Source organism: Panthera pardus, unplaced genomic scaffold (assembly GCF_024362965.1).
Source record: "Panthera pardus isolate Hobbes unplaced genomic scaffold, ASM2436296v1 HiC_scaffold_16, whole genome shotgun sequence".
In the NCBI taxonomy this organism is placed as follows: Eukaryota; Metazoa; Chordata; class Mammalia; order Carnivora; family Felidae; genus Panthera; species Panthera pardus.
Genome location: NW_026526721.1, coordinates 34,318,053 through 34,344,509, shown reverse-complemented (window position 1 = coordinate 34,344,509; position 26,457 = coordinate 34,318,053). Strand labels below are relative to the sequence as shown.

Genomic DNA, 26,457 nt, shown 5'->3' with positions numbered 1-26,457 from the left:
TTTAAATGGCATAGACTTGAAAGTAATGGCTCCAGTTTGATTCACAGCACACTGATAACCAATTTTAGCTGGTATTCGATGAGAACTTACCATGAGTTTGACATTGTGCTAAGAGTTAAGGAAGTACAGCTACAGTTACCTAGGGAGCTTTAAATAGTGAAGCCTGAGCCCCATACCAACTATTTGAGCTAGAGTCACTGAGTGTGAGTTTCCAACAGTAATAATTTTTATAAAACTCACCAAGTGGTTTTAATATGTGGAGATACAACATAGAGATACACTCAACTGATTGAGGGAAATGGAAAAAAAAAAAAAAAAAAGATTGGGGCAGAGATAGGTCCATACTATGGAACAGACAGATCCAGAATCCCTGGAAGTTAGCAGATGGAATCTCTTCTTGCTCTCCCCATGGAATTAAATGCCCTCCTCGGTCCTGGACATGTTCTTTCTGCCAGGTTACTTTTCACAAAAGAACCTTCAAATCTTCACTGGGGATCATAACCTGGGAGAAGAGTCACTTTCAAGAAACGTTACGTGTTCGCTTAATGGGAAATGCTTCTAATGTAACTTAGTGCACATTTTTCCTATTGCCTACTCACATTGACCAAATTGAGTACATCACACCTTTACAATAGGAAAAGAGCCTACTAGAAATCTGGATTTTGAGAGGAACAAAGAACCAACTGAACCTAACTCTCTGTTCTTAATTCTTTCAGCCTTGTTCTCAGGGTAGGATACTTATATGGTCCCTGCATTTCTTCTTTGGGGATGTGTGTAGTTGTCGGTGGTTGTCGTGTGTGTGGTGTCAGTGGTTCTCCCTGAACTGCTGTTCAGCTGGGCTGACCTCCTCCTGAAGTTCCAGATAGAGAGCAGTGGGGTGGAATCCACTGCAAGGTCTACTGCTATCTGGTCCTTTTCCTCTAAGCCCTTTATACCAGACAGGAACTTTTCTCTTTGGTTTATTTCTACAAATCCCTGCCAGAAAAGTGCAGATATTAATTATTGTCATCAGTTTACTTGTTTATTTTCATTACAAAGACTTGTTGGTAAAATAAAGTTTTTTCCGTGCACAACATGCTAATCTGTGCAATGTTATCCCTCATGTGTTATGAACTTTAAACCAGAACCTACCATCGAGGACATTGATCTTTCTCCTAGTGAAGGTCTATCATCATATCATCATAAAAAAAGAAAATTCCTGTGTATAGGAAGGCACTTGTTTTTCTTTTCATCTCTATCTCCTCAAGGTGAGGTAATCACAAATAGGAATTTCAACTTGGAGGCCACATGGCATATTTCCTAATTGAACAAAATAATACAGTAGACCTGGATCTTAGAATAAGCCCCGGTGAAAGGAGCACTTTTTTTTTTTCTTCTAAAATGAGTATCTGAGGGGCTCCTGGGTGGCTCAGTCGGTTAAATGTCCGACTTCGGCTCAGGTCATGATCTTGCGTTCCGGGGGTTCGAGCCCCGTGTCAGGCTCTGTGCTGACAGCTCAGAGCCTGGAGCCTGTTTCGGATTCTGTGTCTCCCTCTCTCTCTGACCCTCCCCTGTTCATGCTCTGTCTCTGTCTCAAAAATAAATAAACGTTAATTTTTTTTTAATAAAATAAAAAAAAATAAAATGAGTATCTGAATTCTTTGCTCTTAGGCTAACACACACACACACACACACTGAATATATACACATATGTATATGTAAACACACATGGATAAACATATACATACCACTGAATGGACTCACTATTTACATAGCCCTGGATTAGAAGGAGACCCCTAGTATATAAACCTCACCAGCTCCATTGTTGAGCTGTAGATGGTTGAGTTTGCAGCACTATCTACTTTAACAATTTTCATAAATACAGAAATTGTATCAAACCTTCTTTATTACTGTATTACCTAACATTTCGGAACAATTCCAAAACCTCACTTCATGAGCTTCAGTGTCTCGCCAGAGCTTCCCCTAAATTCAGAAAATCAGCTAGGTCCAGGATCCTCTATCACATTGCTTGTCTTTCTAAGAAGGGACGAATAGGATGTTATCCTAGGAGATGTGAGAAAAGATAAATTAATATATAATGGGCATTATACCTAGCCCTGAATTTCTAATTTAGTCTTATATCTTCAATTAAGCCTTCTCCCAATCCAACCCAAAGATCTATTTAAGTGATAACCCCATCTTATTGATGGAATCTTCCCAAATGAGATGACAGTAAATGAATAGCATCCCACTCAACCCACCCCATCCCATGGTATGTATTTTCTTCATGCTTCAAAATAGTTCTTCTGTGGTGTTAGGCTCTTGAATTATTTGCTACCTTCACTAATTCCCTCCTTTCCAGTTTTATTACATGGTAAGTTTTATTATTTGGCTCATAGTCTCTTAGCATTTTCCATAGGTTTCTAGAGGTTTTTATGAAATTGTAGATCTTCCTTCCAAAAAGAATTGATCAGAAAGTTTTGTTGTTGTTGTTGTTGTTGTTGTTGTTGTTGTTTAGCTCAAAGAGTAAATGCTGATTCTTCCAGTACTATTCAAGCGGATTGTAAATACCTTATGACCATAGGATGCAAAATGTGATTGATTCTGCATTGCTAGAGCTGGTGAGCTATGTGGTTGTGAGTGCTCTAAACACAAATAATCTGCTGTGGCACCCTTTCTCCTAAGCTACTTGCCAAAAGGAGACAAGAATTTAAAAGATAAATTCCTTTGTCTAAAACTTTAAATCATTTTCTGAGTCTTACCTTACCCCAGCTTACTCCCAAAACAAAGCAGGAAGGTGAACCATATACAATAATCTCCGTTAATAGTAAAGAATAGTAATTTATATTTTCTAAGTTCTTTGGAAAACATAGTCTTTTTTATTTTTTTCACTAGAGAAACATAGGTTTCTCTTTGAGAATATATTTTCCTTGAGGGTTTGCGGGATGCGGATTATTTGAGTGACTTGTCTTCATTTGACATGTTATTGTCACATTAGTGTCTTTGAGCATACTGTTCTTAAAATAGCTACATCTTGAACATTTACCCTGAGCAAGGCAGTATGCTAAATGTTTTACTTATGTCATTTAAGTCTGAATTGCAGCCCTGCAACCCTGAGAAGTAGGAATGATTCCCTTCATTTCACACATGAGGAAAATGAAAGGTTAAATCTTTAATACAGGAGTCAGAATTTGAACCCAGCTCTGTCCGCCTCTAAAACACACTACCCCATACAAGCCAGTATTATTACTTTATCTGAAATGAATGCTGAGATGGGTGGTAGTGTTGGCAGATCTCTGACCAGAGACATTCATTCAGAGGACATGAATCAAAGAGGAAAACAGCACACCAAATTTCATGTTGTGTGGTGATCTATAACACAAATCAAGGGAGAAAGTGACCTATTTCCAAATTGTGGGCCAATTTTACAAATCACTTGTTAGTCCCCTTTGCTTACAGACAAAGCAGACGGAGATAGGTGTGTTAGGTGACATCTGTTACCTGAACATTCTGCACAGAGCAAGTTCTGGAAGAACACTGAAATGATAGGAAAGGAAGGGTTTGAGCTGTCAGGAGAGGCTCACTGTGGTGAGAGGGGTTGAGTTGGAAGTATCCCTTTCCTCTCTATCCTGATCCCTCACTGGAGTGGTACCTACACAAAGCTAAGAAGGTGAAACTGAATGAGGGACCCATTAATTTAGAACATGAGTGGTAAGAGAGAAGGCTGTAGATGGAAGCAGAGGCCAAGTCCTAGAGAGCTAGGGAAGGGTTTTATAGGAGATTGACAGAGTCAGATCCACAGTTGAGATATGTTACTCAACTAAAAGTGTGAAAGATAGATTTGAGGGGCAGTCACCTCAAACTAAATATAGCACTGCGAGATTTTCTGCTACCGGAATTCTTTAAAATTGGTTTAAAATTGTAGGTCTAAATTCTTTCCACACTGTTCACATCACTGTGTAAATTAGATGTATCCCCTGTGCATGGGCTCAAAATCATTTACTTCATTTTTTGAGTAATATTTTTCTGAAGATTATGAAGAAAATAAAGTGGACATTTTTCAGGGCCACACAGATACTAGCATCATTCAGATTATTAACTGAAATGAAAGAGATATTTAATGGTCAACTCTCTCTAAGTTATGTAATATTAAATAAAAATAACATTATATTACTTAGGTAAGTTATTTTCACTGCATCCTCTGTAACCAAACATTTAGGGTTTTTTGTCCTATGTGGACCATTTAAGAGATGTGTTTCTTTGGGTGAGCAAGTTTGAATCAACCTGGGCACTTTATTTCATAACTCAAAAATGCTCCAGGTGCCTGATTTATGTAGTTTTAAAAATATGTGGTAGTATAGGTATAACTCACATTATACTGTAACTACCATTTGGAAAATTTTTCTTCAATTTAGAGTTCAGAAAATGAATACTTTGGGGTGTAATTGAAAACGCTTTGTTGAAGAGCGCTGTGATATAGTAAAGAATTATCACCTGATTTATCTTTCATGGAAACATTTTCATATAATAAAGTTGTGTAAGTAAGTTGTACCTGTAGAAGCAGAAACTACAAATGAAAAAAGAATAATAGTGTAACTTTAAAGCATAACTATACTTTATATAACTATATTGTAGAAATTTCTGCAATAGTTATCTTCCCTTTAAAAACACATTAAAGAAATCCATTGACATTTAACTAAAAATCTTAAACTATTATTATTAAAAATATAAGTCAACATTCAATTTTTATAGAGGAATTTTAGCTTGGGAGAAATCACCCAGAAACAGCTTTGCAATTTTGTTTGCACACCATGGTCTAAATGGGCTCTTATGAATTACTTTCAATAACATAAGATGATAGGTATTTGATCTTCACCAACACACCCAAAACTACTCTCATGGAAAGGTCTCATTTTGACATTTGCTGAGATGACCATTTTGTGATGGGGAGATGAGATGAGAAAAATAAAAGTTTCAAAATCTAGATAATCCATACCTTTTCGATCCTTTAATCATATAGATGTCATGCTTCATTATGTATGGGTCATGAGTTAAAGTTTCATGTTATATTTAGTAACAAACTGATAATGTGGGTAAATAAATTTAATATGTGCTTGTCACACTGAGTTATTTTTGTGGTCTTGCCTTCCCACCACACTAGTCAGCCTTAATAGCACCTTTCCACAAAGAAAACATCCAGATATCGTGGATTATCATTCCAATAAATTATCTATGGTTTAATAAAAAAAGTTAATTAAGGTATGTGGTTAAAAAGTCACTCCACATCTTGTATTTTCTTAACTTTCCTTCTGCTTTATTATAATGTAAAAATGTTGTGCACTTAAAAATACTGTTTTGAGGATCAGCTTATTTTATCCCTAGCTTTAACCTTAAAATAGTAGTATGGCATGAGAACTTAATTATCACATGTTGAACATATAAAAGTTTATAACCCTGGTACATTTTAAAAAATCCACTTGTTGGCTTGTTGAAAGACATTTTATTTATTAAAGCAAGAGTCTTCTGAAAGCTCTATGAACTAATAGTAATCTCTGTGTGTGTGTCTTTTAATTTGGAGACATTCTTTCTGTATGTGGGTTCTCCTACAAATGAGGCCAAATAAATGTCAGCAGAATAAATAAAAATAGTCGAACATGTTCTTTTGGTTACAAAGTTAGAAAGCTACTACTATGATATTTGCTAGCTGATCTCAATATTGTTGGAACCAGATCTTTGGGACAGCTCCTGAAGAGAGCTTGATGGAACTAAATTCCAGGGGGTGGCAATCACATGGCAAGGTAGGATCTCTTTATATGTTCTTGGAAGATATATAATTAAACAATTCCTTGACTACCTTACACAGACAATGTGCACCTTTTATACATAGAAACCATGTATACCCATTTCCAGCAATGTGTCTAGCTGCCTGGTTTCATACACATGCATTTTTCAGTCATTTTCAGTAGGAGTGATATCATCCTGAAGGGGGTAAAAATTGATTTTAGAGGAGGGCAAAATATAATTAATAATAATCTTAGATATTACGATAGTTTTTTTTGCCCTCCAGAGCATCGCAGCATATAAACACATACACGGTAGATCTGTAGTATTTAAATTTTGTGAGGTGGAAGCAATTAGAAAAAAAAAAAAAAAATGTCTGAAAAGGCTCCAGAGTGAGTGTGGAGTGGGGGGCAATAATGACAAAAAGGTTGAAAAACACTAAATGCTGTATTATTCATTGTCACCCCTGGGGCCTCCTACTCAAGTATTGTCTACTGGGTTCTGTTTCTTAAAACTGTCTCCAAGATAATCATTTCAGTTTTCTGGTTTGATGTGTACATTCTACATGTAGGATAGACAGGTAAGACTTGAGTCCCAGCTCAGCCATTCCCGTGTGACTCAATGTTCTATTGTGTAAAATAAAACGAAGACTTTGGCTTCCTATTTTTCCCAACAGGTATTGATGAGTTCTTATTCCCTTGGAAAATATTTCTCAAGTAGCTAAAAATGAACAGGTTTAAGTTTTAAATGTTTTTGAAAGTGAGGGGTGGGGGAGGAATTCTTCAGTTGCTGCCAGCTTACTTCCAACTTAATTCTTTTATTCTTTGCTTTTTTTCTCCTTCCCCAGCCAGTATATGCTGCCCCTGACTAAACGAGGGCAAGAGTTGCCTGAGCAAATATAACATCAAAGGCCAAGACAGCTTAAGATAAAGAGAGACAATTTTTAAATTCTAATTTTCCTTCCTGTAGACACCCATCATTTTTTTAGTAAAAGACAAGGATATCCATTCATATTTAATCAGTTGACTGTAGGTCACATGTTTAAATTAGAAACAGTTCTAATATCTCTATATTATTATAAGCATATTGTGAAAATTAGTTTCTTAGAGAAGAAAATACTATAATCATTATACACATTAGCATTTAACATTGAAATCCATTTGTATAAACAGTCTTGTTTCCCAATATTTTCTATTAATGTAAACTTGGGTACACAGAATACTTGTTTTCTTATGAGTCAGGAGTATTTTCCTAGTGATACCTTGTTTTATATTGGAAAGATTAATTGTAAAAGGCAAATATAATTATTATGACTTACTGGTAGAAAAAAATTCTTTTTGCATTTTAAAAATAATTATCAGTATATTTGCTCTTTTCTGACCCTTAGCACAAGATATTTCATACCAAGCAGCATTTCCTCTGGAAATTGATGATACACATTAGTGACACCCAAGTTGTTTTTGTTTTTGAATTGTTCTTAAATAAAATGTTTCCATTTGCAGTGCCTGGAAACATGCAATATCCATAGTAAGCATTGGACTGGAGTAGTCCTTTTCACCATGATTTTGATACACACTTTTTAAAACTGTTTTGATAGTTATAATAAAATAAGAAATGAATCTGAGACAATATCAGAACAAATTTAAACACTGCTTTAGAATGCACGTTTTACAGGGTGCCTGGGTGGCTCAGTTAAGTGTACAACTTCAGCTCAGGTCATGATCTCACAGTTCGTGGATTCAAGCTCGGTGTCAAGCTCTGTGCTGGCAGCTCAGAGCCCAGAGCCCGCTTTGGATTCTGTGTCCCCATCTCTCTCTCTGCCCCTACCCCCCACGGGCACTCTGTTTCTCTCCAAAAAATAAATAAATAAATAAATAAATAAATAAATAAATAAATAATAAATAAATAATAAATAATAAATAAATAAATAAATGTATAAATGCACGTTTTACAAATTGAGGAATAGGTTACTAACCTTTGAAGCTAATATCTGTTTTCCCTCTACTACTTTGCGACACTTCGTGATGTAGTTATGTGTGCTAACCCTGCTTTCTCATATTTCACACTCAGGTGTCTTGCCACCCTCTATACAATGGGGAAACTCTGGTTTCCAAAGACATCATTGGCTTGCAGATTTCTGCACCCACTCCCTGAACTTTTTTTCACCTGATTCTGTTGGCTTTCCTTGTGTTTTATCTTCCCTGCCTTCTGTGTTCAACCAGTGGTGCCTCCTCTGTCTCTTCCACAGGCTCCTTTTCGTCTTGTTTCTCCCTACAGTGTTCATGTTTGCCCAGTTGTTGTCCTGGGCCTCTTTTATGTCTTCCCTAGTCTTTATTTCTCAGAAAGCTCATCTACTTTGAGACTTTGGACATCTTTTTAATGTAGATAATCCTGAAACCAGCAACTCAAAATTCAACCTTTTGTTGTAAGCTACAAACAAATTTTGAAGCTACCTGCCTGAGATCTCTATGTGGTGTCTTGCAACTCCTCAAAGTCACTGGACCCAAAACTGAAATCCTCCCTGAACAAATTTTGATGCCTTTTTAGAATTGTTATTACTATTAGTATTATCATCTCTTTCCAGTAGCAGGTGGTTAAACTGTAAGATCCATTTTAGTTGTTCCTTCCTTTTGCTTGTTCTTAACATTCAGCCAGTGGCCAAGTCACAGCATCCTTTTTATTCGTGTCCTTTTTCCCATATGCACTCCCACATCATTTTCTATGTGTGTGGCATTTATTTAGACTTTTAAAGTTTTAACTTATTTTCACATGCATGATTTCACTTAGTGAAAACTGCAGAGTCAGTATCCTTTTTATAATGTTGATTTTGAGCCAGTATAACATAATGGTTAAGAGTTAGGTTTGGAGACACTCTGCCTAAATTTTAATTCTGGCTGCTTTACTTCCTATCGGTGTCATCTTTGCCCATTACTTAATCTTTCTGTGCCTTGTCATTATCATCTCAAAAATAAAGATTACAGTAATGATACCTATTTTACTGGGCCCTTGTAACAATTAAAATATTTAATGATGATAAGAGTTTTCAGTGATGTCACACATGTAATAAGTATTTGATAAATCCAAGTTATTATTTTTCTTTAAGTGTATTTATTTGAGAGAGAGAGAGAGAGAGAGAGAGAGAGAGAGAGAGAGAGAGACAATCCCAAGCAGGCTCCACACTTACAGCACAGAGCCCAAGCTGGGCTCAAACCCATGAATCGTGAGATCATGACCTGAGCCAAAGTCAGACACTTAACCAATTGAGCCACCAGGCACCCCTGATGAATCCAAGTTCTAACTATGTTGCAAGTAAGGAAAAGTCATATGCTTGAAGTTATATATCATAGGTGGAAAACAGAGTCCGAAAATTTGTGTCTTTTATATCTATATCCCATGCTTCCCCTGCTGCATGACACAATTTTGCCTATTTTCTAAAGATAATTTCTTTATTTATTGGATGGCATAATTTATACTCAGAAAATTATTTGAAAGCATAAAAATGAGCAATAGAATATGTAGTTTTGTAAGTCAGTAGAGTTTACTTTCTTCGCATGTTTCATTCTGTGCTCCCACTATTCCTATAAGGTTTTTTTTTTTTTAATGGATCCCAGGAATAATATTAAAGCAAATATGTACATATTCCTAGACAGTTGTTTAGAATGTCTGATAACTTATGAATATTTAAATATTCATGAGTCTTGACATCTGTCACTTGGAATGTTAAAAGTTTCTTTTTTCCCCCCAAATACCTGACACATTTAATGATTCTTTGTAAAACTTCAAGAAGTTTGGAAAAACTTTGACAGTTTGTGAAGGACCCAGATAACTATTATGCCATAATTTTGGTTGCTTATTTTAATCTTGTTTTTAGTATAATTAGAGTCTCTTGGATATTTCTTTACCCTTTAGGCAAACTATAGCATTATTTCTGAATAGTTTTCTTTATGTTATTTAAAATTTAATACACTATGTTTATTTCAGATTGACTTTAATATGTTCTTTGCAAATAGCATACTTTATATTGTTTCCCTCTGCACTATACAAATACTTTCTAACCTGACAAATGGAAGTTTACTTAGGTATCTGTCACACCCTTTGGCCTTTTGGTACAATTACGTTAAATTCACTTAACTGTATATCTATATGTAGAAACATTTCACTGTATAGAATGAAAGGCACAAAACTGAAATGCTGCCCTTCCTATATAGTCCAGTCAGAGTACCAAACACACTTCCCACACAAGGAAGAAGGAAGAGGAACAAAAAGTGAGTATCTCCCATTTGAATTAGCTCTTTTCAAACAATCTTCTCATAACAGTTCTGCTTGTATATTATTGGACAAAATTTAGACACAGAGCCATAAATGGAACTTACAAAATGTGTCTTTTCTTTAAAGCAGTTTATCTAGCTAAAAAAAAAAAAAAAAAAAAAAAAAAAAAAAACGAAAAGAAAGAAAACAATAAAAAAATGTTTCTCTGACTGAAGGAGACATACATTTCTGACACGGGAGATGATACTTAAGCTGGTTGTTGAAGAATAGACAGGATTTCTGGAGGCAAAAACAAGCATTACAAGTCAAGGACTAACCGGAAAGAAGATGTACAGGCAGGAAACATTGGCCACGATCATATTACCATGTGTCATCTGTTTGAAGCAGTATCTGTAATATTGGGACATAAAAGTCAAAGGAGAGCACAGAAACTTTACTCATCCAGGGACAAATAATAGTGATGAGCATTTCTAAATGGAATAGTTTCATGAAATTGTTGGGTATGACAAAAGTTAAACACAAAATTAATTAAATTACTAATGGGTATTGCTTCATTTCTATGTTCTTTACCAAATTGTTTCCCTCATTTAGAATTTTAACTTGTATGGAAATGGAGAGAACGATTCAGACCAATGGAAAATGTTATGGTTTATGTGGAGAGTGATGGAGGTGGTGGGTACATTGTATCAATCCTCTCTGGGACATTTGTGTATGATAATTTAAATATTACTTTTAAGACATTAAAATGACTTATGTAATTTTGAACCCTCTCTTTTAATTTCCTTCAAGACAGTTGATAGACTAATTCACAACCTTGTCATTATATATATATTTTTTTTTTGATTCAAAACCAGTGTTACCCAGAGCAAAGAAAGAGAGAGAGACAGAGACACCTGAAGCCAGTCAGTGCAAAGACTGAGAACTTTTCTTCTTACTGGGGGAGGAAGTTCATAGTGTTTCCCCGCAAGCCATCATGCTGCTCTGGAACTTTTTTCTCATTTTTTTTGGCACCAGTGGCCTGAGAGGAAGCAAGAGCTGACAGCAGGGAAGCAGAGAAGGCTAACTGGCTGTTGGCAGGAACTTGGAGCAAGGGAAGCATCTTCCAAAGGCAAACTGATACTGGTCCTTTGATTAAGTTAAGCAGGTAGTTAAGTGTCTCTATTAGGGGGTTGGAGTTGCCGGCTGCAGAAAAAAGGCTGTGGGGAGGGGAGACTGAAACCTTGGAAAGCTTCAGCAGGCTGTGCCTTGAAAGAGCCTGAGGTTCTTGTGCTCATCTAGCCTGGAATGAAACCAGGATTGAATTAAATTTATGTCAGTTGTGCCATACATGAGGATTTCAGTGAGCGGTTTCTTTCCAGTCTCATTTCCTGTGGTTATATGCTTCGCCTTGAAATGTCTCTACTTAGCTCTCGGTAATTCATTCGGGAAATCTGTTCATCTCTATTACTATGGATGTTTGCAAAAGGCACCAACTCTGACTCAGTGGTAGCATATCCCAATTATAGGCAAATTGTAGGGGAAAATAGCACAATTTGACTCCATTACTAAACTTTTGAGTCTACACCTAAAGTTAGAATAGCCACAAAATCGCATGTGTATAATCAATTTTGTAATCAGCCAATATATTATTTTTCACATTCCTGTTTTCTTGACTTGTTTTCTACCACCTAAAAAGGTGTGGAGTCTTTCAGCTGGTGCCCTATTCACATGCAAACCGTTAACACTGTTTACAATCCTATCCATTAACAAACCATTTTCTAAGGCATTTGTAATTTGCTTGCAAAAAGTCTGAATTCAGCTAAGATTGCATTACTCAAACTCTTCCCATCTCTTTCTTAGTGTGGTTTATTCCCCTGCTTCTCCCCCCTTACAGAAAATGTTGGGTCCTCTGCTTCCTGCAGCTTCAAAATGGTTTCAGAATGAATGTCAAAGCCCACTACCTGCTGCTATGAATTTTCTTAAGAAAATAATGTCTAGTTTTTTAAATATTTTTGTATTTTTGCCTAAAAGTGACAGTTATTCTCTATTTAGTCTTATTTGTTTTGTTCATTGTTTTATTCTTGGTTTGATTACACCTTTATTATTTATTTTAAATCAAAACTGTGCCACAAAAATTGCATGTAGGTCAAAGTATACATAGCAACAGAAACCATTTGAAATTCTTATTGACTTGGCTTTCAGAGTAGCCAAAGTACAATTAGGTAAGATAATAAAAGGGCTATAAAAACATGGTTTATCTTTTCTCTCCTGATTTACATCCACTCTTCCCCCTCCCCCCATGGTGTGGATAGGCTCTGCTTTATCTACCCCTCCCCACCCCTTAGTGATGAAGTTTCGGGGTGGTGGGGGGCTTGTGGGGTGGTCCAGAGCAGACGGCCAAGAAAGAATTCTTGGAGACATCTTTGGTGCAAAAAGGTGATTTTATTAAAGCATGGGGACAGGACCCTTGGGCAGGAAGAGCTGCACTGGGGTGCTGATACTTAACTCAATATATACCCTCAGGTTGGGAGGGGGTCAAGGTTAGGGTAAGTCTCTAAGGAATTTTGGAAGTGAGGTTTCCAGGACTTGAGGGGCTAACTGTTGCTAGGGAAACACCATTTATCATAGTTTAATAAAACCTCAGTCATGAGACCCCTCAGATGCATATGGGGGTCCATAAGCTTGGAGCATGATTGCCAGCATATATCCCAGGGCAGTTGGGATAAAGGAAGTACATTTACAAGATCCTTGAGATTGGGACAATGTTAAGCCAAGGTTCTCTTTTGCCCCCAGCAAAATGTCTTCATCCAGGCAGCTGAGCTCCTAGAGGGAGGTCACTCTGCAGGTTTCAAGGACTTGTCAATGGACTGCAGGCAGTAAGGAATTTTAATTTTTCATTTGCCTTAGTTTTCCACATGGCAAGCACTTAAACCCCTTTCCTTTGTTCTTGTGTAGCCAGAAGTGTCTGAGGAATATCACACATATTCCACCTTGGTGGGGGTGGGGAGCAGCCTGTATTTTGCTCTCAGCTTGCCCTAAGCTCTCTCATCGTTATTAGCTTCCTCGGGTTTTCTTATGACCCTCCTAAAGACCAATTTTGCAATCAGTAAGGAATCATCTGTTACCCACTTTCTTTATTTGAGTCCTTCAGCTTTGAACTGGGTATTCAAAAGTAAGCTAAAACTTACTCTAAGTAATATATAGCCTACTATAGGAAGCAGACATGATTTCCTTCATTTTCTTCTTTCAACACATTTAATAAATCCTTGAATGTGTATTATATATGCCTGCTATTACTTAAATTAGGCAGTAACGATAAGAGGTGAAATTATGGTGTATCTATCCTTCGTCTATTAAGGAGACAGGCAAAAACAAAACAGCGGATACAACACCAAAAAAATCATAGTATTCAATAATTGCTTCAATAAGGAAAAATATATATCTAAGTGTAAGTGGAAACTCAAGCACCAAAGCTTTCCTGCAGGATATTAAAGGCCTCATGGAGACCAAACAACTATAACATGGAGTAACATCCAGATAGCAGAACATGCAAGGCACAAGTCAGTAATAAATTTACTTTCTTTGTAAACTTGATAGTGAAATTGGAAATGCATTCTTACACATCTTTTATACTTTTTTTTTTTTTTTTTTTTTTGGGGGGACAGAGAGAGACAGAGCATGAACGGGGGAGGGGCAGAGAGAGAGGGAGACACAGATTCGGAAACAGGCTCCAGGCTCCGAGCCATCAGCCCAGAGCCTGACGCGGGGCTCGAACTCACGGACCGCGAGACCGTGACCTGGCTGAAGTCGGACGCTTAACCGACTGCGCCACCCAGGCGCCCCTATACTTTTTTATTATCTTCCCTAATGTCTGTACATTCATAACAGATTTCCAGCTAATGTTGCTCAAATCAAGTACCTAGAGCCAGATACCCTAGAAAGAATACAGACAAATCTAACTTTGAATACCAACCTTGACACCTAATACATGCATAATCTTAGAAAGTCACATTATATTCCTGAACTATTGTCTGAAAATGGGAATAAAGTCCCCTCCCATATTGAAGGTTTTTGTGACTATTATTTGAAATAACTTCTAAAATTCTAGCATAGAGTCTGTGTATACAGAGGGTTCTCAAGGAATTACTGTTGCTTTTATTATCTTAATACAGTTTTATGATTATGTTTCATTTATTTAAAATGTTCTTCCATATTCTTGATTTAAATAAAAGCATGATGAGATAAGTCCTTACCCTTCAATATAAGAATGCTAATTCTTTAGCATAACTAGTAAGACTGGATTATAAGTGTGTCTTCATTTATTCTACTACATGTATATGCAATATAAAGTTATCCTTATATTGTACATATGAACATTGATAGTTAAGAGTGTTTTATGTTTGTTTTATTTTGACAACTTTCTTATCAAAATGCTTAACCTAACCATTTACTTCATCCACTATCCCGTGCCTTGCTGATAGGAATTTACTCTTTATAGCAATTGTAATCATGTAGATAAGTAGAGGGATTGATGGGTTTGGCTATTGTCCACCCATAGTTTAAGTTGGAATTATTTATTTTTTTTTTTTGAAGTGCCCAGAGCTCATTTGGCCCTTTCTTCAAGACTTTTTATGCATAATTTATCAAGGAGAAGATTGGGGAGAGCAGAACAGAAAAAGGGTATCCACCAGCATTGCTACAATGGTTCTAACTTTAAGCACCATTCCTGGCCTCTTTCAGGGGTGTGGGTGGTAATACTAGATGGAAAGGGAGAGCACGTATGGTGTTTGACTCAGGTCACCGTCCCCTTTACCTAGGACACTAACGACTAGAATTTCTCATGTATTTTATTCAAAATATTAGTTGGTAAATTTGTTGTAGGAATTCTAAGAAGATCTAATAGTATACTAGTCTTTTTTTTTTTTTTAATGTCTTAAGATATGGTGCATTTTATATACTATAAAACACCTCAGAATTTAAAATTTATGAGTCCAAAGCTTACGTATAGTTAAGGCAGACCATTCACTCCTAGGTATTTAGTTAGATACTCCCTGTCAGAATATCCTAGAATAAACAAAGAGGAAAAATAAAGCATCTAATACTCAACATACAGTTTTCAATTCTTTGGTTTTACTGCATACGTCACACTATTGCTCCCTTTCTATTCACAAATATTCTGTCTTGTTACTCAGTCTGTTTGCTATAGGACTTGAGATTTTAGTTCAACCATGACTCCTGTTGCTGTTGACCACTATTTCCTCAACAAAACCCTCCTTCCCTGGGGCCAGTCTCCAGTCTCCCCCACTACCCCTAGCCATGACTTTCCTCTTCTCTCTCTGGCCCTTCCCCCTCAGGTTTCTTTCCAGACCCCTCTTCCTTTGCCCCATGGTGCCATGTGAGTGTTCCTCGGGCTTTGTCCCTTTATGCTCTTTTTCCTGCATGTTCTTCCCGGGCAATTTCATCCATTCCCATGACATCAGTTACCCTGTATGTTTCTGAAAGCCATATACATGCCTAGTATGCAAAGACAGTTTTTATTTCTGAACACCACAGGTATTTTCTAGAATTCACAGATTAGGTTTCTAAGACGGCCACTCCCCACTTTGCCTGTCCATTGGCATAGTTTCGGGCCTGTCCTCTACCTTGCTCTGCCTCCATCTCAGTGCCTCCATGGTTTCCTTTTTGCAAGGGGAGGTGGAGGACTTGGTGGAATTTGTTGGCATTCTCTCCTTTCCTTTCCTACTACTCTGTTGTTTTTTACTCTTATCCTTTCACTTTTTTGAGCCCTGTCCTCCATACCCTCTCAAAAGGAAATATATATATTTATACTTGTTTAATTTTGTCTTTCTTCCCTGTTAGGTTGTGAGCTCTATGAGGACAGGGATCATGCTGATATGCAGTAAGCATGTTATCTGATGCACAGGATACACTTTAATGCTCTTAAAATTATAATCAATCTGGGTACCTGGGTGGCTCAGTTGGTTATGCATCTATGACTCTTGATTTCAGCTTAGGTCTTGATCTCATGGTTGGTGGGATTGAGCCCCGTGTTGAGCTCTGCACTGACAGCACAGAGCCTGCTTGGGATCCTCTCTCTCCCTGTCTCTCTGCCTCTCCCCTGCTTGCTCACTCTCTAAATAAGTACACATTATAAAAATTATTTTTAAAAAATATAATCTTGTGTTGTAGGTGAGCATATGACCAATACAACGAGTCCTGGAGCTCAGAATATAATCAGTGATTTGTACCTTTTAAAGGAGGAGTGTGCATGAGAGAGGTTCCACGGGGGGATCCCTGAGACCTAGAGACCAAACTAGGTTGAGCGTTTGACTTCAAAACAGTCTTCAGGACATTGAACTCTGTTTTTACTATTTTCATTAGGACTGTACCATATATACATATTTACATGCACTCCCGTATGTATTTATACACATATTATATTTATTTAAAGTGTATGTATAAATACACTTGGCATCAACCATGAGTTACCTAAAATCCACAGCACAGAGGCTGGGGTGGACTGTAATGGTAAATCCCCAGCACCACTGCTGAGTTTTATTCTGCTTGCCTCTGTTGACATACCCTCTTCTCGGTCTGATTTTTATAGTTCATTTCTGTGCCTCAAAAGAGATGATGTTAGATCTTTAACAATTGTAGAGGGAAAAATCCAACTTTAACAAATATTAAGGGAGTCTCTGTTGTAGGTATAGTGCAGTGGAGCATGCTATGGAGGGGGATAAAAAAAAAGGGGGTGTGGCACCTGCCACAGAACCCAGAGATCAGAACCATCAGAACCACATTGATCAGTACCAAAGGTGGGACAGAGGAATGAATAGAAAGTTTATTTTTCTATTTGGAAAAATATTTTATGTTGTGCCCCATCCTTTGGTGAGTTAAGTAATCACTAACAGACTAGAGGAAGACCAAAGTGTTTGATTTGAAAGTAGATACTTCCTTCTAAGAGGTAGTCTTCAGTACAGTTAAAAGGAGTAGGAACTAAAGTTTTTTTTTTTTTTTACATTTTTAGGAGCACTATACCTTATTCTCATAGCTACGTTCATTCAGTATAACATCCACAGTATGGAGGCTGTGATAGACTTTAATTAATTCCTAGGTAAAATTAGTATGCATTACAGTTTAGAGAAACAAAACACACAAACCTGCTAATCAAAATGTTCAGCTAATAGAGCTGGGGCTTTTTTTCATTAGTTGTATTGTCTCGAATTTCATCACTGAACCAGCTGGCTTCTTGTCAATTTATAGTTTGGACCTTTACATCAAACAGCAAAAAATTAATTACAGGAAAAGCAATCCCAATAGGAATTTTGTGCCTAGAGGTTTTTCACAATTAACCAGACATGAATGGTGCTGTTTACAGAGGAAATGGAAAGGAAAGAAGGAACTTGGTAGAATTTTCTAGAATCATTAATTAACTATAGCAATGTTAGTCACTTGCTTCACTGTTTTTGTTTTAAACTTATTTATTAGCCAGAGCTTTCAGTTTTTCTGGAAGCACCCAGTTCTGTTACTATAGTGAGTGCAGTGAATCATGGCATGAACTGTGAATTCTCTGACAAAATAGCCCAAGTGACAGCTCAAAAAATTACTGTCTTCCCTTCATTTGGAAATAAGTAACATTCTATGTGTTACATTAGTGACCATAGTCATAATTTAACAAGCAGAAAGATCATGCTTTGATGGTTAATGCCAAGTTACTTGCAATGCATATTTTTGACTTAGAAGTATTGTTCCTGAGTGTCATAGTCATTGCCTCTGTGTGCTAGAGTCAGTTTAAATGTGACTTTTCTAAGCTTCTTATCTGTTGAATAAACCAACTCAAGGTTTTAAAAATGCTTCCCTCAATTTAGGCTTCCACATTTTCTTTTCTTTTTTATATAGTTTAGAAACTCTTACCTTATGACCCATTCTTCTAGTTACTAATACAGTGAGTAGTTCTTACCTTTTTTAAGACTCAGACTCCCGGAGAATGTGAAGGAAACATCTCTCTTCGCAGAAACACACACAGAGGAATATGCATACAACATTTTGCATGAAATATCAGGAAATCCCTAGCAATGCATGAACTCCAAGTTACAAATGCTTGTTGCATTCATGGAGGAATATATACATATGTTATATATGAATGTATACATAACATTTGTATATGATTTGGAAGTATATGTACATACATTATTTTTACTTTATTAAATTAAAATACTTATTCATATTATGTGTCTACTATTCCATCAAGTTATCTGTACTAAAACAAATCAATTACCTTTTGTGCCATCACCTGAATAAATTTAGATTTCTTATCCATCTTTATATACAGCAGCCCTTAGTTATAAGCTTATTTGGGTGGCCATATTTCACTGTACTGTCTCAAGTGCTGCCACATTTCCTAAGTAATTTGTAGACCATAGCTGAGAAGAACATTCTTAACTTGTTTTAATGGTAGTATTTTTCTTCATTAGGTTTGTGAGCTGTGAGCTAGTGTAAGATACTAACAGGCATTTTCCAGTTTTCTCTGTTCAGTCTGAGAATGGTTCACTATTATTCCAAGGTCACTTTGAAAGTCTTTCTGTGATTTGCTTCCATTTATTTTATGCTTGTGTTTACAGTTTTGGACCAAATATGAAATTTAATGTTGCGTTTGTCTACATTAAACTTAATTTGCCCCTTGTCAGCTCATTTACAACAGAGATAACATTCAAAAGCCACCCTGTAGAATGTTTTGTCTGCAATCACTAACATAATTTTTCTATCTATTTCTTTGTTGTATGCAACTTTCTCTATCTTTTGGTTTAAAAAGAAGCCTGTCCAGAAGATTTTCAGAAAATTTAAATTAGTCTCTAATAGAGATTAATAAACAATTCTCTACTAGAATAGGGTCTTCATTAAATCTTGAATTTTTTTAAATGACTCTTTTTTCTAACTTAGAAATTCAATTTCATTTTCCATTATATATAAATATGCTATTGCAATTTTTTTTAAAGTAGTGACTTTATACTTATAAAGGATAAATGAGGTGAAAGTTAAAATACATAAAAAAAATCCTAAATTGGATTATGACACCAAACATTTGTCTTGCTTTCATCGTTGTCTTTTATTTTTTCAAGTACTTAATTTGACCTCATGTAACCTGCTTCTTATTAATTGTTAATAATTTTTAATATGCTGTTAAAAGATGAATGTTTAAAGTTAACAAGTCTTAGAGCACAATAAAGTGAAATCTTAAATTCAAATGTAAAAATACTTTTAAAGTAGAATTTTAAACATATGCACTGAAGAATATAATTGTGGGTGTGTGGTGAACATTATTTCCAGTAACAGCTTGTTAATTTGTGCCTATGTCTTCAAATAATTAGTCATGTTCAAAACCTGGGAAATGTTTTCTCTTAGAATCATATCTGCTTTTTACCTTCTCAACAGCTATTCTACATATTCAGTTTTGTGAGGGAAATACCAGGCAAGTGTACAGAGATGTATTTATAAAATTGCTCACATTTTATAAGAGTAAAATAGTAAAAAAAAAAAAAAAAAAAAAAAAAAAAAGCCAAAATGACTAACATGAGGAAAATGGTTAAATAAAATTGCATTGTATACACATAAGGAAGTACCATCCTGGGGAGATATATACTTCTTGAGATGGAGAATGCTTATATTAAAATTCAAAATAGCATAGAAGTCTATGTTTCTTCAAAACAAGTTATAGGGAGATAAGATAGATGAGAGGATGGTTATGTTTATGGATCTAGATATACAGATATACAGTTATAGATATAAATGAAAATAAATAAAATATTTACTGAAAGAAAACAATGTTATCTTAGTGTACTTGGCCTGCTATAACAAAATGCCACAGAGCCGGTAGCTTGTAAACGACAGAAATGTATTTCTCATGCTTTCTGGAGTTTGGAAGTCCAAGATCAGAGTCCCAGGATGGTCAAATGAAGGCCTTCTTCCCGTTCTCAGACTTCTAGTTTATCCCTACCTGGTGGAAGGGGCAGTGGAGCTCTGTGGAGTCTTCTTTATAAGAAGATTAATCCTATCCAGGAGGGCTTCACCCTCATGACCTAAACATCTTCCAAAGGCCCTACCTCCTAATACTATTACATTGAGGATTAGGATTGCAACATACAAATTTTGGGGAAACAGTAATATTCAGACCATAGCAAGTGGTTATTTCATAAGATTTTAGATTATGTGTGTGGGCGTGTGTGTAATTCTGTTTTAAAAAAAAAAAATGTGTCTATGAGTGTGTTACTTCCATAATAAAAGAAAGTATAATACTATAAGAAAGTAATATTTATTGTCACATATTATGTGTCTTGTATTCCTCTAAATAATCTGTATACCTTACCTCATTGTAATTGTGCTACTTTTAAATCCTTATTTATGTTATAGATTATAAGGATGTGGATTTTCATGCTAGAATGTTAGAAATAAATGATAATGTGATTTCACATTGTATCAGTTTTTGAATGGAATTCATAAGCCCTTAAGGCTATATCCAGTGTGTGTGTGTGTGTGTGTGTGTGTGTGTGTGTGTGTGTGTGTTTCTGGGGACCAGGTACTTAGCTTTTAATCAGATTATGAAATGGGTTCATACCATCCTCAGTTGTTTTGGTCAAACACCATCCCATTCTATACTGATGAAAACTATGCTGCCAAGGAGGAATTCTAAGAGAGAAACTAAACCATACAGTGGAGAATTTATACTTTCACCTTCTTAGTCTACCTAAGGCAGTTGGAAAAGATAACAAGCAACAGAGGCTATAACCTGAGGTCACATTTTCTAGAAAGCTGGGGATAAATTAGGAGATACGGGAGCCTCAAGTGTCAGTAGTGTTCCAGCTAAAGCAGAACTCTAGTTTTAGACGGTTCCTAAAATGTTAATTTTAAGTGGAATGTAACCAACTGTATACTATATATACTTATATAGTAAATGATAAATATAGTATATAAATATATATGCTATATATAGTATATGTGTAATATATATGCCATTATATTTTTTATATAACAACCCTATATACATATATACATATGTACATATGTACGTGTATATATATATGTATAACCCTTGAGAACATGTTCAGAGGTTTTACAAAATGAACAGGTAGAAATAACAAAGGAAGAAAGTAGAGAGGGGATTCCTAACATAGCCATCTGGTTTACCCCATCCGTATGGGTGTCTTATAGCAAAATTTTTTCACACTAAATTCTGCTTTTTAAATGTCTAAAATAGTAGATAATTTAAAGGTCACTAACACTTGGCTTAGGGAAATTGGTTTGTATTATTAAAAATATGAATAAAGGGGGCAGCTGTGTGGCTCAGTCAATTAAACGTCCAACTCTTAATCTTAACTCAGGTCTTGATCTCAGAGTCCTGAGTTCAAACCCCACACCGGGCTCCATGCTGGGCATAAAGCCTACTTAAAAAAAAAAAAAATGAATAAATGCATCAGTGTAGAATTTCAGTACTTTAAAGAAAGGAATAAGTCTGTACCATGAAAAATAAGAGGAGTCAACTAATTACTTGCCTGTTGAATTCATCCTGGTTACTTGTATGTATGCTGTAGAGTAGGGTGAATCAGTTCCCTCACTTAGATTTTAGCTTTATTATAACTCTCATGTGTTGCCCTTTATGTAATTCTTTGCTGAGCAGCATCAGTAATGCGCAGACGTGTGTAACATGAAAGCTTCTGTACATTAGAAGCTGATAACTGCCAGACCCTGTGCCCCGCACCTCATTTACCATGTTTGAATCATAAAAGAGTGTTTATGAAACATATTATCCTATTTTACAAACGAGTAAACTGAGCACTGGAGAGACTAGATTGCCTACATTCATGTACAAGCGGCTCACTAGAATTAAAACACAAGTCTTGCTGTGTCCATGGGCATCATAATGCATAACTGTCTTTTACTTAGACATGTAAAGAACTTTCAAATCTCTACCCTGTTCTCCTTCAGGTGTGGCCTTTAGCGCACCTCCTTTCAGTACAGGGAGGTTGAGGAAAATGTAGATTCCTGTCTGGGACTGTGCCTAAAGGCACAGGTAATGAATCAGGTACTGAATGTTCATCTGGAGGATGGACGTTTTTAATAAGCTTCCTTGGAATCTATAAACCTCCTCTGGAGCATACTATAGATGGAAAAGCACAGGCTTACATTATTTTATTCCTATACCAAATGGATGGTAATATAGCAAATTCTGGGTTGGTTTGGTTTTTTTTGTTTGTTTGGTTTGGTTTGGTTTTGGTTTTGGGGTTTGTTTGTTTGTTTTGTTTTTTTGTTTGTTTGGTTTGTTTTGGTTTGTGGTTTGTTTTGTTTTTTTAGTGTTTCTTAGTTTATAGCATTTGTCACTGACCATCCTTTTTGAAACTCTTCTTAGCCTTTCATATATTTCTTTGGATGTCCCTCTTACTTTGGTAACCATTGTTCCTCAGTCTTTTCTAATTAATCTGCTGGCAGTTCCTTAGGATGCTGTCCACAGGCCTTTTTCCTTTTGTGTGTATATCTACTGTCTCTTAGTGAGGCCTTAACAAATTACTCTTGGTCCTCACCCCCAATTCTCTCCTGAATTTCAGTACCTTATTTTTATCAATGTTATTATATATCCACAGATGCCTGTGTATTCTTCAGTTCTTAAATTTAGCATGCCAAAAAACTCATTATCTCCTTCCCACACACTTCCTTTGTCACCATTTTTCTCTAGTGCGGTTAATGCTGGCACTACTCAGTCAACCGAGCTTGGAACTTTAAAACTACCCTTAGAATTCCCTTTTCTTTACAACCTGCATTGATCAGGCAGTCATCAAATCCTGTTATTTTCCACCTCGTAAATGTCATTTGTGTTTTTGTTTGTTTCCTTTTGTTTTGTTTGGGTACAGTTGACACACAATGTTACATTAGCTTCAGGTGTTATAGTGATTGACAAATGTATACATTATGCTCTGCTCACCACAAGCTTAGCTATCATCTGTTACCATGCTACACTATTAGAGTATCATTGACTATGTTTCTTATGCTGTACCTTTTATTCCTGTGATTTTTTTCATTCCACATCTGGAAGCCTTTATCTCCAATTCCAGCCACCTATTTTGGCCACTGTGCCCCAGCAATCTTTAATTTACTGTATTTCCAAGGCTGATTCTGCTTTTTGTTGATTTGAGCATTTTTTGTTTATTTTGTTTTGTTTTTTACATTCCACTTATGAGTGAAACCATATGGTATTTGCCTTCTGCAGTTGGATTTGTTTCACTTAGCATAACACCCTCTAGGTCTATCCATGTTGTTACAAATAGCACAACCTCTTCCTTTTTATAGCTGCATAATATTCCTATACTTTATACACACACACATACATACACACACCACATCTTTCTTATCCATTCATATATCAGTGGACACTTAGGTTGCTTCCCTTTCTAGGATATTATAAATAATGCTGAAATACACATAGGATGCATATATCTTTTGGAATTAGTGTTTTTGTGATCCCTGAATAAATACCCAGTAGTGGAATTATGGGATCATATAGTATAATTCTACTTTTCCATACTGTTTTTTACAGTACCTGTACCAATTTACAGTCCCATCAACAGTGCACATGAAATGAATTTGAATCATTCTTTTCCTTCTTCCTGTTGCCTCTTGTCACCTCTTACCTTATATTTTGGATTCCATGTTAGTTTTTGTACTATTCAACTATCCCCAATATGCAGAGTCTTTTTTCACACTGTCAAGGTATTTTAATAATAAATGCATTTGGACTCCTCATTCCCCAACTTAGAAAATAGCCTTTAGTTCCCTATTGCCTGTAATGTAAGGTCCTAATTTTATGAGGCCTGTCCTAATCTAACCTAATCCTGTCTGTCCCACTTCTCCCTGCCACTAACCTTGTTTCATGGCTAGACCAACTCTTCACTACATCTCACCTTCTCACTCCAATGCATCTGTGCATGGCATTCCATTAGCTTGGAATCTGTCCATGTAGGAGAGGTTGGTCATTCTTTGCACTGTATTTCCCTGGTATTTATTTCTGACAATATGGTGGAGTTAAGAATCAGGGTGCTGACACCAGACTGTCTGGGTTCATAGGTCCCTCTACTTAATAACTTTCTATGCTGTAGTTTCCTTACTTATAAACTTGGGACAGTAATACTACCTATTTTAGTGTTGTTGAAGATGGAATGAATTAATTCATGTGCAATGTATGTGCCTGACAGATAATAAGAGACATTAAGCATTTGCTGCTGCCTCTGTGTGATAATCATGTTGGCAATGATGTAAAAGTCTCCCCCAGAAAAGGCTAAAGGAATTGCTGATTAATATGGTAGTCAACCCAGAGATCCCGGCCATACCAAAGTAAAAATATTGTGCCTATAGAAAGGCTGGATCCAATATGTAGGCTACTAAACTTTAGCTACATCTTGTCATTTCTAGTCTTTCCAAAGTTCTCCCCTAGTTGAAATCTCACAAGTACTTAGACATCTAATTTCCCCCAGGCTGGCAGTATCTTCCTTATCGGTAAAGAATGTGCTCTACTACAATTCTGAAGGTACATGAGTTTGCAAACTAAATGGATGATCAAGCAGGTACCCCATGGTCTGCTGTGAATCAGGCTCCAGACCTAAGCAGGACTCCTAAGCACAGCAGAGGAAAATTCCTTATGTCACTTGAAGATATCCTAAAGTAAATATAGACCCATAGAATCAGAAATCCAGTTCCCTCCTCTTCATATAGCAGGCAAAATAGTAAGAAATATTTAGACTGAAATGCTAGAATTCAGCAAAATGTTTGTAGACACTTTGTTATGAAACTGCTATAGATATATTTGTTTGGATATTATTTTTATTTTAATGACTTTGGTCTCAAACAGTTAAATGTAAATTGCAGCATTTCTTAACAGAGGTTACCATTTTAAAGCAAGTCTACAGTAAATCATTTTGAATTGCATCCTGGTTTCCTAGTTTTTACTTATTGGAATATCATTGTATTAGTTTCATTAAAGTAGGACACTCGTATTGGCTATAATACTTTCTAACACAAAGGAGAAACTTGTGACTCAGAAAATTGCAGCGTTAAAGTGGCAAATGAAAGTAAATTTTGGAAAGTAGTATTTAATTTTTAAGGGAAAAAAACTGTAAAGTAGAAATCCACCTTGGGGAAAACAATAAGGGCCAATCTATTAGACAACCAATATCTAAATTCAATTTTGAGAATGAAGAATATGTGGGTGTTACTATTATATTTCATTTTTCAAGTGTATTGACTTTCTGGTTCTCATCATTATAGTGAGAAATAATATTTAAATAGTTCTAAGTCAAGTGTCCTAGCTAAGCACATGCACACACACACACACACACACACACACACACACACACACACGCAGTTGAAATTAAAGGTATACATCTAATGGTAATACATGGATCTGAGAAAGAAATAAGGAAAAATGAATAAACGAGTGAAGACTTGGGTTTCTACGGCACCTGAAGTTTAAAACGTACTTGCCTAATGTGGAGATGAGGTAGAAAGCACCTCATTAAAACCTTTGGATTTTAATCAGAAGAACTAACTTGTAATAGTTGTTTTTTGTACTTATTATCTGTGAGAGCTTGGGCAATTCTCTTAACTGTCCAACGCTCTGGATTTCTCATCTGTGAGATGGATATAACAAAGATTCCCACTGAGGATCAAAATATGTGCCTTCAAAGCCTTTGGAAATTGTAAAGCATTGTACAGATTACAGAAATTATGGAAACAGATTTTTGAAATTACTCAGAGCTAGTGGGTTTATTTCAGAGATGAAATAAGTATGATAGAGATAACTGGTCTCAGTTTTGCGTGAGGAAAAGGTATGTTACAAAGGTTGCAAGGGCTATGTGACCGGACTAACACCGGACCCTGAAATTCTGGGTCTAGATGCGGTCGGTACCCTTTGTGCTGCCCTGTGCTGTCTTTGAAGCAGGGTTGTACATCCTTCACAGGGTGCAGCTATAGTAAATTATAACCTACACTGATTTTAAGGACTTTAACAGATATAATTATTTAGTCACCTTAGGAAGAAATGCTAATATTACTGGGTGAGGCTTATATGTGTTCTTCCACACAGGTAATGAATTTGGCCATCCTGAATGGTTAGACTTCCCAAGAAAAGGAAATAATGAGAGCTACCATTATGCCAGAAGGCAGTTTCATTTAACTGATGATGACCTCCTTCGCTATAAGTTCCTAAATAACTTTGACAGGGATATGAATAAATTGGAAGAAAGATGTGGTTGGCTTTCAGCTCCACAGGTAAGCTCTTTATTCTAAATGTTATGTTTTAGTCACCAATGTTGTACATGCTTGGAATGGCAATCGATTTAAATCTATATGCAGATCTTTTAAACAGCACTTTATTATTCAGTGTGTAGTGCCCTGTAACATACTTCGGGT

At 36.1% G+C, this 26,457-nt stretch overlaps 1 protein-coding gene across 2 annotated transcripts in view; it reads left to right on the top strand.

Annotated features, from left to right (window-relative positions):
* GBE1 (1,4-alpha-glucan branching enzyme 1) overlaps window positions 1-26,457 on the top strand; it is a 281,289-nt gene that overhangs the window by 210,208 nt on the left and 44,624 nt on the right. For both annotated transcript variants that reach the window (XM_053903223.1, XM_053903222.1), the window contains exon 13: window positions 26,132-26,316. In XM_053903223.1, coding sequence (XP_053759198.1) covers window positions 26,132-26,316 — 185 coding nt within the window. The remainder of the gene's footprint in view (window positions 1-26,131; window positions 26,317-26,457) is intronic.